At 37.2% G+C, this 16,316-nt stretch overlaps 1 protein-coding gene across 1 annotated transcript in view; it reads left to right on the forward strand.

Moving 5' to 3' along the window:
• LOC105330153 (THO complex subunit 2) overlaps positions 1-16,316 on the forward strand; it is a 32,904-nt gene that overhangs the window by 8,803 nt on the left and 7,785 nt on the right. Inside the window, exons 15-33 of the mRNA XM_066074397.1 lie at positions 1,198-1,291; positions 1,687-1,767; positions 2,556-2,652; positions 3,037-3,154; positions 6,147-6,326; positions 6,613-6,777; positions 8,139-8,201; positions 8,488-8,582; positions 9,013-9,139; positions 11,843-11,984; positions 12,710-12,867; positions 13,046-13,174; positions 13,568-13,696; positions 13,953-14,021; positions 14,148-14,263; positions 14,452-14,518; positions 14,838-14,931; positions 15,032-15,128; positions 15,823-16,003. Of these exons, the coding sequence (XP_065930469.1) occupies positions 1,198-1,291; positions 1,687-1,767; positions 2,556-2,652; positions 3,037-3,154; positions 6,147-6,326; positions 6,613-6,777; positions 8,139-8,201; positions 8,488-8,582; positions 9,013-9,139; positions 11,843-11,984; positions 12,710-12,867; positions 13,046-13,174; positions 13,568-13,696; positions 13,953-14,021; positions 14,148-14,263; positions 14,452-14,518; positions 14,838-14,931; positions 15,032-15,128; positions 15,823-16,003 (2,202 nt within the window). The remainder of the gene's footprint in view (positions 1-1,197; positions 1,292-1,686; positions 1,768-2,555; positions 2,653-3,036; positions 3,155-6,146; positions 6,327-6,612; positions 6,778-8,138; positions 8,202-8,487; positions 8,583-9,012; positions 9,140-11,842; positions 11,985-12,709; positions 12,868-13,045; positions 13,175-13,567; positions 13,697-13,952; positions 14,022-14,147; positions 14,264-14,451; positions 14,519-14,837; positions 14,932-15,031; positions 15,129-15,822; positions 16,004-16,316) is intronic.

Below are 16,316 nucleotides of genomic sequence, written 5' to 3' on the forward strand. Positions count from 1 at the left end.
CGGGCGTTCTGTTTGAATATGTAAGTGTTAAAACTCAGCCACAGTAATCCGGGCGTTCTGTTTGAATATGTAAGTGTTAAAACTCAGCCACAGTAATCCGGGCGTTCTGTTTGAATATGTAAGTGTTAAAACTCAGCCACAGTAATCCGGGCGTTCTGTTTGAATATGTAAGTGTTAAAACTCAGCCACAGTAATCCGGGCGTGCTGTTTGAATATGTAAGTGTTAAAACTCAGCCACAGTAATCCGGGCGTTCTGTTTGAATATGTAAGTGTTAAAACTCAGCCACAGTAATCCGGGCGTTCTGTTTGAATATGTAAGTGTTAAAACTCAGCCACAGTAATCCGGGCGTTCTGTTTGAATATGTAAGTGTTAAAACTCAGCCACAGTAATCCGGGCGTTCTGTTTGAATATGTAAGTGTTAAAACTCAGCCACAGTAATCCGGGCGTTCTGTTTGAATATGTAAGTGTTAAAACTCAGCCACAGTAATCCGGGCGTGCTGTTTGAATATGTAAGTGTTAAAACTGAGCCACAGTAATCCGGGCGTGCTGTTTGAATATGTAAGTGTTAAAACTCAGCCACAGTAATCCGGGCGTGCTGTTTGAATATGTAAGTGTTAAAACTCAGCCACAGTAATCCGGGCGTGCTGTTTGAATATGTAAGTGTTAAAACTCAGCCACAGTAATCCGGGCGTGCTGTTTGAATATGTAAGTGTTAAAACTCAGCCACAGTAATCCGGGCGTTCTGTTTGAATATGTAAGTGTTAAAACTCAGCCACAGTAATCCGGGCGTTCTGTTTGAATATGTAAGTATTAAAACTCAGCCACAGTAATCCGGGCGTTCTGTTTGAATATGTAAGTGTTATGTATTAAGAGTAATGTGTGCTCATCATTGCAAGTCAGAATTTACTCGCGAGTCTTGATGTCTTCTGTTTGAATATGTAAGTGTTATGTATTAAGAGTAATGTGTGCTCATCATTGCAAGTCAGAATTTACTCGTGAGTCTTGATGTCTTGTAATATTTATCTCTAGTTAAAGTCATGCATACTGTCTATAAAAGAAATTATGAACTGTATCTCTGGTGACATTTTGAGCTATTTTCCTACTGTCTGTCAGGTATTGTTACTCTATGGATGTTGTTCTGAGTTACATGTATTGAGATTCTGCTGTGTTACATTGGGAATTGTGCTATGTTACAGGTGCTGTCCCAAATTCAGACCCACGACAACTTTATCGGCCCAGTAGTGGACTCCCTCAAGTACCTGACTTCCCTGTCGTACGACATGCTGGCTTGTATCCTCTAATGCTCAGACATACATGTATATAATGAAGTGTATGTCAGTAATGGTCACTCATAAACCAAGTCTTGGACTCTTTCCTGGAACAAGCTAAATAATTACATGAATATGTTGGGGAAGCATTTATCTCATGTTGACAAGATAATTTAATTTCATGGGCTGTTCTGAGTATTCTCATCTTAAAGTGAACAGATAGATGGAAACCCTATTGATAGTTAACAGCATGAAAATGAAATCACCGTATCATTTAATAATAAAGAGGGAAAAAATTATCACACACTTTAAATTTTATGCTTTTACCCTTAAACAGCAAAGCTTTGAAGTACATGTAAATGTGAATATTTTAATGAATGATTGTACATGGTCCCATGTTCCTTAACTGTATGTAAGACTGCATCATTGATGCTCTGGCCAACCCAGACAAGAGCCGGATGAAGTACGACGACACAAACATATCCAAGTGGCTCCAGAGTAAGTGGCTTATATTATCTCTACCCTCTCTATTATCCCCACCTTCTCTATAATCTCCATCTTTTCTATAATCTCTATCTTCTTTATAATCTCCATCTTCTCTATAATCTCTGTATAATCTTAATCTTCTCTATAATCTTAATCTTCTCCATAATAATCCAGAGTAAGTGGCCTATATTATCTCTACCCTCTCTATTATCTCCACCTTCTCTATTATCGCCATCTTCTCTATAATCTCCATCTTTTCTATAATCTCCATCTTCTCTATAATCTCTATCTTCTTTATAATCTCCATCTTCTCTATAATCTCTGTATAATCTCCATCTTCTCTATAATCTCTGTATAATCTTCATCATCACCACTATAATCTCAATTTTCTCCATAATCTCCACCTTCTGTATAATCTCCATCTTCTCTTTGATTTCTTTATAATCTCCATTTTCTCTATAATCTCTGTATTCTCTAATTTCTATCTTCTGTATTATCTCTATCTTCTATATAATCTCAATCTTTATCTTGTGGCATCAACACAGTATGCGATCTTAATTGTAACTTTTACACATTGGGATTGAAAAAGAATTTATAACAATGGCTTACTGTTAATTAGCCTTGCTCTTAATGGAAGGTGTGAACAAAGAGAACAATGGGATAATGGGCATGTATGCTATGATATCCTGTAAAGGATTGGTTAATGTAAACACTCTATAACAGATAAAGAACTGTGTAACATAATATCTGTTTCTCTTGTCCTTGATAACCCCAACAATATTTGCTTGAATTATTTGCAGGTCTGGCAAACTTTGCTGGTTGTATATGTCGAAAATACCAAGTAGACTTGGCTGGGCTGATGCAATTTGTAGCAAATCAACTGAAAGCAGGGAAAAGGTATTGGATAATGACTGCATATTTCATGTGTTCTATCGGTTGTTTGAAGATGATTTAAAATCAAATTCCCAACTATGAATATTTCTTTCTTATTTGTTTTGCACACATGAAATATTTTGATGTTTCATCAGTACAAGTACTAAAGGGTCTAATTTTTCACCATTTGTTTCATCAGTACATGTAAAATAGGGATGTTTCAATAGTACATGTAATATAGGGACTAATTTTTCACCCTTTGTTTCATCAGTACATGCAATATAGGGACTAATTTTTCACCCTTTGTTTCATCAGTACATGTACATGCAATATAGGGACTAATTTTTCACTCTTTGTTTCATCAGTACATGTAATATAGGGACTAATTTTTCACCCTTTGTTTGGAAGCTTTGACTTGCTGCTGTTACGTGAGGTTGTCACTAAGATGGCGGGGATAGAAATCTCTGAAGAGATCACAGACGACCAGCTGAATGCCATGTCTGGGGGAGAACTGTTACGACAAGAGGTCAGAAACAGAAAGTTAAACTTTACAGTTCTGTGGTAGTTTTGTGCTTACTCTGGTCCTGCAAATATCATAAGAGTTTTGTTTATTTTGGCAATAGTTTCATATTAACTAACATATTAATTTAACTGTTCCAATATCAAATTAGCTGCAGTCATTTACATGTAAATGGATACATCAGATTTATTTTAGGTTTTACATGTTGTTGTTTTTGAGGCGCATCTCTATCAGCATTGTAGCCTCATTGCTGTCAGCTCGCTTCTCTCGGCTTATATACAAGCGGCGTCATAGAACTCGAGTATCAATGCGCCATTGAATATATAGTGCCGTTCTGATTGTTACGTATTTTCAACCAGGAACATATATTCAGTACGCGTTTTAAAAATATCAATAAATCAATACAACAGATATCTCCTTTACACATTGAAAAAACATCAACATCAATTAAAGAACAAAACAAAGATTAATACACAGGTGAGATAGACTGGCAATGCCTGCAATGTATGATAGGGACAGAGGACCAGTCAACCGATGAGATAATTTGCATAACAACAGTTCGTTCTTCAATTTAAAAGCGGTGACGTTAATTGTTTGAATATCGGAGGTAAAAGAATGTAATAATTTCGTATATAAAATCTTTATATTAAAATGAGAGTAAGTGGCTGTCTTCCTATAGCTAGGAACAAATTTCGTATTTTATCACTTGATAAAACGAATAAGACGATGTCCAACTGAATGAGGAAAAGCGCGCCACCTTCCCCATGTAGAATGGCGATATTTAACAACTTGTAGTGATGTTTTTAAATAGCTACCCTTAGCTGCAATAATGTAGCCCTCTCCGATTTTTTTTTATATCTGATTTTTACTTGAGAGGTCTACAATTCCATAGGATCTCCGTAACGGTGCAAAATTAATTTTTTAATGCGACTGACTTCGATCTGAAAAGATCGATTTTATATTTGACTTCCTTTAAATAAAATGATTTTTTAATTCAGGTTGAACAAACTAACCGTATATAAATCAAAACCAGATAAAACACATCAGCATGTTTACCAGTCGTCTTTTTCAGCAGCCATACCAGTTCTCGCGTGAATGTCAGTGTAGATAATCGATCTTACCTCCTTCTATCACTAAAACATCATTTAAGGAAATGGTATATAATAGAAATTCATATCTACCGTGTTAATTATGTTTATAATAGGGGAATTCCTATATTCAGTTCAAGATCCGCTCCTGAATTCTCATTGGCTGTCCAAAAATAATACCGGTCAAGGTCAGTAAACATGGCGGACAAATTCAACTTATGTTGTTGACATACACGAAAAATAACCAATATATGGACTATACTTGATATTTATACCCCCGCTCCGAAGGAGAGGGGGTATACTGTTTTACCCTTGTGTGTCTGTCCGTCCGTCCGTCTGTCTGTCTGTCTGTCTGTCCGTCTGTCTGTCCGTCCGTAACAAAAATTTCTGTCGCATTTATCTCAGCAACTATTTATCGCAGATGCTTGAAATTTTAACACAGTGTTTGTTAAGGCATGCCATATCGTGGGATATATTTTTGTACCAATCGGACGTCAACTTCCTGTTAAATGACGACTTTGCTTATTTTTTAACCAAAATTTTCAAACAAATTTTCCTCAAAGATTTCTCAGCAACTGTTTATCGCAGATGCTTGAAATTTTTACACAGTATTTGTATAGGCATGCCATATCGTGGGATATATTTTTGTACCAATCAGACGTCAACTTCCTGTTAAATGACGACTTTGTTTATTTTTTGCCAAAATTTTCAAACAAATTTCCGTCAAAGAATTCTCAGCAACTATTTATCGCAGATGCTTGAAATTTTAACACACTATTGGTTTAGGCATGCCATATCGTGGGATATATTTTTGTATCAATCGGACGTCAACTTCCTGTTAAATGACAACTTTGCTTATTTTTTAACCAAATTTTCAAACAAATTTTCGTCAAAGATTTCTCAGCAACTGTTTATCGCAGATGCTTGAAATTTTAACACAGTGTTTGTTAAGGCATGCCATATCGTGGGATATATTTTTGTACCAATCGGACGTCAACTTATTGTTAAATGACGACTTTGCTTATTTTTTGCCAAAATTTTCAAACAAATTTTCGTCAAAGATTTCTCAGCAGCTATTTATAGGAGATGCTTTAAATTTTTACACAGTATTTTTTAAGGCATGCCATATCGTGGGATATATTTTTGTACCAATCGGACGTCATCTTCCTGTTAAATAATGACTTTGTTTATTTTAGCCAAAATTTTCAAACAAATTTTCCTCAAAGATTTCTCAGCAGCTATTTATCGGAGATGCTTTAAATTTTTACACAGTATTTTTTAAGGCATGCCATATCGTGGGATATATTTTTGTACCAATCGGATGTCATCTTCCTGTTAAATGAGTACTTTGTTTATTTTAGCCAAAATTTTCAAACAAATTTTCCTCAAAGATTTCTCAGCAGCTATTTATCGCAGATGCTTGAAATTTTAACAAACTATTTGTTTAGGCATGCCATATTGTGGGATATATTTCTGTACCAAGCGGATGCCAGCTTTCTGTTAAATGTCGACTTTGCTTATTTTGCATATTCACAACAGAGCGGGGGTATCACTAGTGAGCATTGGCTCACAGATATCTTGTTTTGATCAATTTATGCCATAGACATCTACAATGTTTGAGTTCAGGTTAGAAATGCAAATGTTATTGTCATTTATATACGATTTGAGACAAAATCGTTGTGGGAGTGAATCACACTTGCACCATTATGGAGATCCTATGGAGTTGTAGCCCTCTCCAAAAAAAAAAAAAATCGGGAGAGGGCTCCATTATTGCAGCTAATCTACCCTCAGTGCGATGCGCCTCTCAGGCCTTCAGGCCTTTGATTTTTCTGATGGGTAATAATGTAGGTTTTTTTGAGGGTGGATATTTTGCTCCTGAGTTTTTATAAGGTTTTCCATGTGTATTTTAGGGTGGGTATTTTGCTCAAGTAAGGAACACCAAGAAGTCGTCCACGAGATTAAAGGACTCCCTGTTGGAGCATGACTTGGCCTTGGCCCTGTGTATTCTGATGTCTCAGCAGAGGGATGGTGTCATATACGAGGAGAGCGCAGAAAGTCATCTCAAGCTTGTAGGCAAGCTTTACGATCAGGTATAGCTCAGGCCAAAATAGCCAGCCAATTACAGTACTTATCTATTGATATATGAGAGGCACCTTAAACTGTAGGAAAGCTTTTTAATCTTGTATAGAATGGACCAAAATAATCAAAATGCAGTTATATAAAATATAGTTATGCTATGTATATTATTAAATATTGTGAAACAAATGGATTTACCAGGAAAAAGTTTTTGTTTTGTCATTATGGTGTTCGTGCCGCTGAATTTCCTGGACTATTTGTTGATTTTCTGAACTACATGTGCTGTTTGTGTTATTGCAGTGCCAGGACACGTTGGTACAGTTTGGGAGTTTCCTCTCCATGCAGCTGAGCACGGAGGAGTTTGTGAAGCGGCTGCCGACCATCGACACACTGATCACCGCCTACCACGTCCCCGCTGATGCCGCCTTCTTCTTATGCCGTCCTCAGTACACATATGCAATTAATGCAAGTCTCTTTTTTATAATGCTTTCTTAGTACCGTATTTTTCGGGGCATAGGCCGGTATTTTTTTTCTCCGATGAGCGAGCCCCGGCCTATCCCCCGGGATCGGCCAATTGTAGACTCAAAGTTGAAAAAATTTAACAGTAAAATATAAAATCCACTGTTTTTATCCATTGTACTGTTGTAGCAGTTTATTATGAGGGTTGTTTTTTTTCCATCCGTTTGAACTATTGATCGATAGTTGTCCCGTTGATAATTTTTGTAAGGACATCGTGAGTTATAAAATGTACAGTACTGTACGAGGTATTTCTTTACAACCCCAATCAAAAGAATTTTTTCCCACGTTCGTGTATGAACCCTGGAAACTATTATTGCGTAGTAAAAAAGAAAACGAAACCGGGTAGAATGTAATATGACGGAAATTTTGTGAATTCTTCATGTCTGCGTTCGTGGGAATCACTGGTCAAGGGTGTAGAATAAATCAAATGCTTTGTGTTTTTACAATTAATTTTCTGTTGGATAAAATAACGGTATTCTGGAGTCGTGTGTATATACAAAGGTGTGAAACCCGTGGCTCAAACACAGCCTGGATACACGTAGTGTACACCGTTACACTTCATTGCATTAACTGTGTTTTTAACATTACAACTTCTCTGCATAACGGCAAGTCACTATTTAATTAATTAATGGAAAGAACACAAATTAAATATTTTATGTTTGGTATTTCGTTTTCTCATTCATAGCGATTACGGGGGATAACTCTATTTGAATATGAAACCACGTGTTGAGCTAATGGACGCCATACCCCGTATTTACAAGTAGCTTTCAAAGTACAACTTGATTAAATGAAATTTAGCAATAAGGTATTAATAAAATATAAAAGGTTTGGTAAAGTATTATACTTAGTTCTACCAGACAGAACCACGGAGGTTGGTGTTGCAATTAAATTTACACTATGTAAAATTACGATACGCAACGATACACCGACGAATACGGGAGACCAAACAGCCACAAAACACAGATGTATTTTTAAAAATTGCTTAAAATATATATGTTAAGCAAATTTAATAACTTTAATTACTCTTTTGACTTTCTACATCGATATTCTGAAAGTATACTTCATACGATGACTTCCTTAAACAGCGGTCATACTTTCACTATAGTAATCATCGATTGAAAATCGGCCTATCCCCCAATTCGGCTAGTCTAAGGAATTTTCTTGAATTTTGTCTAAAAATGAGCAATTCGGCCTATGCCCCACATCGGCATATGCCCCGAAAAATACGGTACTCTAAGTCATGAATTTATTCTATATTATGGCATGTGTAGTAAATTATTAAGTAAATGTGTCATTTAATGTTTTAGTCAAAATTTGATGAACTTCGCAAAACAGACAAGAACAACAAACAGTCGGGAAGTCAACTAAAGGTATGCTTACTCTTGTTGTCATAGCGACACAAAGTTCCCCTGAGTTTGCTACTTTAATGAACATATATTTCTGAATGCTCATTTTAAAGGTCTGTTTCACTGTCTTTGTTAATCCAAGAAACAAAATATATGTTTTTTATACTTATTAGTTAACATTTGAGGGTAGCTAACTTCCCTCTTGAAGGACATATAAGTTCACCAAACTTGATGCTTGTGACTTTTTCTGTGGTGAGGAAATAGTGTTATTTTATACATTACTTTTCATATGTAATAACCTTTGTGACAGCAACAAAGATACATAGAGGCAGCTGATGAGGTGATGCAGCCCGTCGTGGAGCTGATCCGCCCTATTTACAGTCCCCGCGTTTGGGAAGACCTCAGGTAATACACCATTGACTAAATATCATAATGTAGATCAGATTTCCTTTCCTTTACAATTCTTTAATTTCTACAAATTTAAAAGCAGACAGTGTTGGAGGAGGAGGCATAAATTTTGAATTCGAAAAGTCAAGATATTAATAATCTCTCACATCAAATCTTTCACAAGTTCTATACATTGTTCACCTGTTCTTGTATAAAGCCTCACCTGTAGTTACCTATGTGTGTAATTGTGTATCAATCACTACCTATACATCTATTGCTCTAAGCCTCACCTGTTGTTACAGTTGTTACCTGTGTGTGTATCTGTGTAAAAGATCAGTGCCACCTTCTTTGTGACGTTCTGGTCCATGTCTATGTACGACTTGGCCGTCCCCTTTTGTTACCAAGGTTTTGTTATTTACCTGTTTTCACCTTAATATTTATCTTTCAGTGCCACCTTCTTTGTGACGTTCTGGTCCATGTCTATGTATGACCTGGCCGTCCCCACCACAGTGTATGACAAACAGATCCAGCAGTTGACCTCTCAGATCACAGCCATTGAGGACAATGAGGACCTGGTAGGTGTAACCTCAATGACCAGGGGTCATAGGTTAAAGGTCACACAACCACTGGTCATAGCTTAAAGGTCACACAGCTGGTCAACCCTCATGTCAAGGTGGTTGGGGCACCTTGTGATACCAATGTGGACGAAAGGACATTTTATTAAGGTCTTCCGTTTCCAACGGAAGACCTTATAGTGATTGTAATGTTTCTTATTATTATTTTTTTTTGTCCATTTTTTGTCCACAAGATTTCTCAGAGATGGCTGGATGGATTTTCTTGAAATTTTCAGGACTGAAAGAAAATGATAATATCTCTAGGCGTTTTTTTCATTTTTTCAAAATTCACTTCCTGTCGTCCGTTTCCTGTCCCGCGACAAAAAGCTATGGACAATGAGATCTCAGAAACGATAAAGACTTGAACCTCCAAACTTTGAGGGATGATAGACCTATAGTTGTAGATGTGTTTAAACTATTTTGTTTTGTTCGTCGTAACTTCCGGTCGTCACCGGAAGACTTAAAAAATAACTACTTTTTCGCATAAAATTCATTTTCGATAAAATAAATATATAAGTATAAATCTATGCATAGGTTATCTATGCGATGTTAACTCAACAAAAAATTTCGATTTCCGGTGAGATATCTCAAATATCTCAGGTAGCTTTTTTGAAACACATTTTGTACAAACGAGATCTCAGAAACTATAAGTGATCAAAGCACAAAACTTTCATGGATGATAGACATTTGATTGAAGATGTGTTTAACCGGTTTCGTTTTGTCTTCCGTCACTTCCGGTCCACACAGGAAGAGTTCAAACAAATCGAGCTGTTTATCAGTTTAACTTATTTCCATTGATATTTGTAGTGTGCTGGATGAGAAATGAAGTACAAAGGGCAAGTTTACAAGATATATTAAATACAATTTAGATTGAGCACTTCCGTTTGTCCATTTCCTGTCCAGCGTTGAAAAAGCTTGTATCAACGAGATCTCAAAAACGGTAAAGACTTGAACATCCAAACTTTGTGGGATGATAGACCGATAGCTGTAGATGTGTTCACACTATTTTGTTTTGTTCGTCGTAACTTCCGGTTGTCACCGGAAGCACTTCAAAAATAACTACTTTTTCGCATAAAATTCTTTTTCCATAAAATAAATATATAAGTATAAATCTATGCATAGATTGTCTATGCGATGTTATCTCAACAGAAAAATTCTACTTCCGGTGAGATATCTCAAATATCTCAGGTAGCTTTTTTGAAACACATTTTGTACAAACGAGATCTCAGAAACTATAAGCGTTCAAAGCACAAAACTTTCATGGATGATAGACATTTGATTGAAGATGTGTTTAACCGGTTTCGTTTTGTCTTCCGTCACTTCCGGTCCACGCAGGAAGAGTTCAAACAAATCGAGCTGTTTATCAGTTTAACTGTTTTCCTTTGATATTTGTAGTGAAATCGATGAACAATTAAGTAGAAAGGGCAAGTACAAAAAAAATTTTTAATTACAATTTACATTGAGCACTTCCGTTTGTCCGTTTCCTGTCCCGAGACAAAAAACCTTGATTCCTGGAGATCTCAAAAACGGTAACGACTTGAACGATCAAACTTTGTGGGATGAAAGACCTATATATGTACATGTGTTTACACTATTTTGTTTCGTTCGGCGTAGCTTCCGGTCGTCACCGGAAGCACTTCAAAAATTTGTTTTATTCATTTTACATAAAATGAAAATATCAGTATACAATCTTACATATGTCATCTATATAATTTTAAATTGGCAAATAGATTTTACTTCCGGTGAGATATCTCAAATATCTCTATGTAGCTTTTCTTTTTACAAATTTGATGTCCGCAATATTTTCGTCATTGTAAGTGATTGAGACACTAATCTTTCATAGATTGTTTGATAGAATTTTGATTGGGGATGTGTTTAACGGGTTTAATTTTGTCAACTGTCACTTCCGGTTCTTACCGGAAGGGTTCAAACAAATCCTGTTTTTAACAAGTTTAGCTGACTTTCTTGGAATTTCATCTAGCCTAATAAACAGTGATGTACATTAAGCAAATGTACGAGAAATATCAGGGTTTTTTTTTATTAATCACTTTCGTTCGTCCGTTTCGGTCCCGAGACAAAAAATATTGTTTCAAAGAGATCTTAGATTTGGCAGAGTCGTGAACAACCAAACTTTGAGGAAAGATTGACTTATGATTGTACAAATGGTTAACATTTTTGTTTAGATCGGCGCTACTTCCGGTCGTCGCAGAAAGTACTTAAAAATTGATTTCTTTTTCACTCTCGTTGTTTTACATGTGAGTAACGTCTGGATATATCATTCACAATAATTATCATATCAACTTTTTTTTGCATGTAAGAGAAGCAATGTCCTACAGTTAAATTGATACATGTATATCAAAACGGAAGACCTTTTTGTTGCTTTTGCAACAAGTGTCTAGTTCAAAATATTATCACAGTTTTGATATTTTCAAATCGTACAATATTTGACCATGAAATGCATTTTGAGTATTTTTAGTAAGGTAAAAATTGCTAAAGCACCAGCAGGTTTCAAACTTGACATGACTTGCAGATCAGTAGCTGATGCTTTATTTTATTGCACTACACTGTTTGAAATAGAGAATATTTATATGATTATGCTGAATTTTATTGTTAATTTAAGTACAGGAAAAGTCTATTTATTGTGAACTGCTTCTCGATTTTCAGCCCCAGAGCAAGAAGAAGAAAGAGAAAGAGAGATGCAGCAGTCTGATTGCCAAGCTGAAGGATGAGATGAAGAAGCAGGGCGACCATTGCAGTCGAGTGATGGCCCGGCTCAAAGCCCAGAGGGACTCCTGGTTCATCTCGCGTAAGTCCAGACATTGTTGTACATGTGTGTTAGTCTAGTGATGGCCCGGCTTAAAGCCCAGAGGGACTCCAGGCTCATCTCATGTAAGTTCAGACATTGTTATTCATGTATGTTAGTCTAGTGATGGCACAACTCAAAGCCCAGAGGGACTCCTGGTTCATATCACGTAAGTCCATACATTAGATGGACCTGTATTCTAGAATATTTACATTTTCCAGTGTCTTTTAGTGATAACACTTCGTATCGATTTTGTACTATATAACCCATAAATTCAAATGGCTTATAATTGGGGCGCCAGCAGGGTTTGCTTATTCATTTATTAATATTTAATTTTATTTTATTAAAATTATATAGATATAAGTAATAAGGAATCATTCTTTGAATATTATGAGATGATAATTTCGGTTGGGGGCGTGATCAAATCTGTCATAAAACCCTTCGGGCTTTATTGGGTTTGATCATGCCCCGACTGAAATTATTACCTCCTAATGCTCAAAGAATGATTCCTTATTACTTAATTATTTCTTCTGAATGGAAATCAGTGGTGATTGATTTTAAACTTTTATCAAGATAAATGATTGAATAAGAGAAATGTTTTATGAAGAGAGATCTGTTTAACAAGGGTAAAGGAGAGAATGTGTTCACTGTTTATGTTTTGTGATTGTTTTGACCCAGTCTATATTCTATTATTGTGTTGACTTGGTAAATGTTTATGTATTTGACAGGGTCCACAAAGAATGAGACCATCACCCAGTTCCTCCAGCTGTGTGTGTTCCCCCGCTGTTGTTTCACTGCCTCAGATGCCGTGTACTGTGCCAAATTTATCCACATCTTACACGATCTGAAGACCCCCAACTTCTCCACACTCATCTGTTGTGATAGGGTAAGTCTAACTCATTTGGTCACTGATCGAATCTGAAACAAATACAAAATAATTAACAGACTTGATATGTTGCCAACTGTAAATGTAAATCTCTGATCACTTACACTGAGAATGTTTGTATACATGTATCATTTTGTGTATGAGAATGTTTGTATACATGTATCATTTTGTGTTCCAGATATTCTGTGATATCACGTACACGGTGACCAACTGCACTGAGAACGAGGCTCACAGGTACGGACGATTCCTGTGTGCGTCACTGGACACCATTATGAAGTGGCACAGTAGTAAAGAGATCTATGACAAGGTACAGTACAACAGTACAGTACAACACAAAAAACTTGTAAACCGACAATAAACATAGAAGTAGGGAAGAGATCTATGACAAGATAGGGTACAACAACAACTTGTAAACCGAAAATAAACATAGAAGTAGTGAAGAGATCTATGACAAGGTACGATACACAGTCAGAAACCTGTAAAGCCAGAAACAAACTACTTCTAAAAGTAAATATTGTGTAGATTTTACTACTAGGTTTGCTAAATATATCAGAAAAATAGTATCACAGATTAATATTTTTCTTGTTTTAGTACCTAGGTGTAATGAAATAAACTATTGATGGTCCTTTTGTCTGTGAGACAAAGTATGGATATTTTTGACTATTGTGGAGACACGGTTGATTATTGTTGCCTGTTGTAGGAGTGTGCCGCGTACCCCGGGTTTGTCACGGTCTTCAGGAAGGGCACGGACAGTGTCAACATCGCCGACCAGCTGGACTACGAAAACTACCGCCATGTCTGCCACAAGTGGCACTTCAGAATCACTAAGGTAATCACTCGTCTGTGTCTGGTAAGTGGGACTTGGAGAATAGTCTCCGGGAGTGTCCAAAAGTTCCTTAAATGTTCTTGTGGCTTATTCAAAACACTGTTTCCAATATCAAATCAAAGAGCAGATAAGAAGCAAACAGGTATTGATCATATGGATGTTCTTATCACTCTCAATTTTATGATGATATTGTTAAATTTCGTGTTGAAGTGTCTGTATGATAGATGAATTAGTCTGTATGTGTGTCTGTGTATTGTAGGCTATGGTGGCCTGTTTAGAGTCGGGGAACTACATCCAGATACGCAACGCACTGATTGTCCTCACAAAGGTAAGAGGGGATGAAAGTTCAGGTGTTATTGAAAGAGTTAAATAAATACATTGAGGAATATGTTTGCATTTGAAAATGTTTTAGCTGATCATTAAATGTTACAATGTATGATCATTTTATGAACAGATCTTGCCCAACTATCCCAAGATTCAGCAGTTTGGACAAGCGTTGGAGAGAAGAGTGGACAGACTCCGACAGGACGAGAAAGGGAAACGACCTGATATCTACGCCCTGGCCATGATGTAAGTCCATCAACTGTTTGTATTTACACGTATTAGTACCACGGCCACGATGTAAATCCAATGACTGATTGTATTTACATGTATTAGTACCAAGACCATGATGTTTGATTAGGAATTTACATAATCATGTACATGTCGGTAACAACACATACAATTTCTGTTAGTGTAAACCCTGTCTCTTGTTGTAGGTACTCTGGTCAGTTGAAGGGGAAGAAGAGTATTTGGGTACAGGAGACAATGTTCCACCACAAAGAGGTAAGGCCACAAACCACAGCAAGGTCTCAGAGCTCTGGCTCACTGAACTCATAACTCACTAGACAGACCAAACCCATAGCAAAAAATCAGTGGTCTGACAATGCACCGATAACTGAATTAGGCAGACTGAAACTTTAGCAAAGAATCAGTGGTCTGATGCTCTAAACAGATATCGGTACAATGTATACTGACCTACATAGTGTATGTCACTGCTCCCCAGTAGTTCTGTATCTTTAAATCCATGATTTAAACTGTCCACTATTACAGATGTATTAATGTACAGATATACAATGTATAAGAATCACTCTTTGACTTGTAGATGAAAGGAAGTCAGAAGAAGCAGGGGGGCTCGTCCTCTAAACAAGATTCCAAGGCCAATGGTGAGACCAAGTCCTCCAAGGAGAACGGAGAGGGTAAGAATAGTCAACATGTTGAAAAATAGTGACCAAAAAAGACAGATACAAATGTAATTGAGTTACTGAAAAAAATGTTCTTGACAATATATTTACACAGTGAAAGAATCTAGCAAAGAGAAGAAGTCAGAGAAGAAGGAGAAGTCAGAGGGAAAGTCCAAGTCTGAAAAGAAGGATGAAGACAAGAAAGACCCTGGGTAAGTCAGGAGAGGAAAGCAGAGGGTAGAGACCATTAAGGGCTAGCAGAGGTAAAGCAGGAAATAGAGCGGTGGATAGAGACCATTCAGGGCTAGTAGAGAATAGAGCAGGGGATAGAGACCATTCAGGCTAGTAGAGAATAGAGCAGGGGATAGAGACCATTCAGGCTAGTAGAGAATAAAGCAGGGGATAGAGACCATTCAGGCTAGTAGAGAATAGAGCAGGGGATAGAGACCATTCAGGCTAGTAGAGAATAGAGCAGGGGATAGAGACCATTCAGGCTAGTAGAGAATAGAGCAGGGGATAGAGACCATTCAGGCTAGTAGAGAATAGAGCAGGGGATAGAGACAATTCAGGCTAGTAGAGAATAGAGCAGGAGATAGAGTGCATTCAACTCTTGCAGAAATAAACAGAGTAGAGATATTAAACAAAGAAATGAAAACTGGAAGTAGAACAAGGGAAAGGAATGATTCCAACTTTTGTATAGCAGAGAATAGAAAAAGATTAAATGGGAAAAAGAAACGGTTAGGCAGAGATAAGGGAAAAAAAGCCAGCAGTAGATAGAAAATGAAATAGAATTCAAACTCTTGTAGAGATTCATGTATTTTAGGGGATAAAGAAAATTCAGCTTGTGTAGAAATAATTCACTTTCTGTGCATACTTCTGGGTTTATCAACTGGTTATCTCCTTTAGAACAAAGAAAAGTTCCAAAGACAAATCAAAAGATAAAGAAAAATCAAAAGAGGAGAAATCTCACAAGGAGGACAAGTCGTCCACCCACAAAGAGAAGGCGATCAAGAGGGAGGTGGAGGAAGACGGGGAGAGGGGCCAGAACAAGGAGAACAAACGCTCCAAGGAGGAGGCTTCCGACAAGGTAAGGGGGGATGGGACTACTGGACAGTTAACAGTGGGATGGTGGGGTGGGGGGTAAGAACATGGAAAACAAACGCTCCAAGGAGGAGGCTGCCGACAAGGTAAGGGGGGAGGGGACTACTGGACAGTTAACAGTGGGACGGTGGGGTGGGGGGTTAGAACAAGGAGAACAATGCTCCAAGGAGGAGGCTGCCGACAAGGTAAGGGATAGGGGACTACTGGACACGGTGGGGTGGGGGTTAGAACAAGGAGAACAAACGATCCAAGGAGGAGGCTGCCGACAAGGTAAGGGGGGAGGGGACTACTGGACAGTT

The sequence above is a fragment of the Magallana gigas genome, chromosome 2 (genome assembly GCF_963853765.1).
Source record: "Magallana gigas chromosome 2, xbMagGiga1.1, whole genome shotgun sequence".
In the NCBI taxonomy this organism is placed as follows: domain Eukaryota; kingdom Metazoa; phylum Mollusca; class Bivalvia; order Ostreida; family Ostreidae; genus Magallana; species Magallana gigas.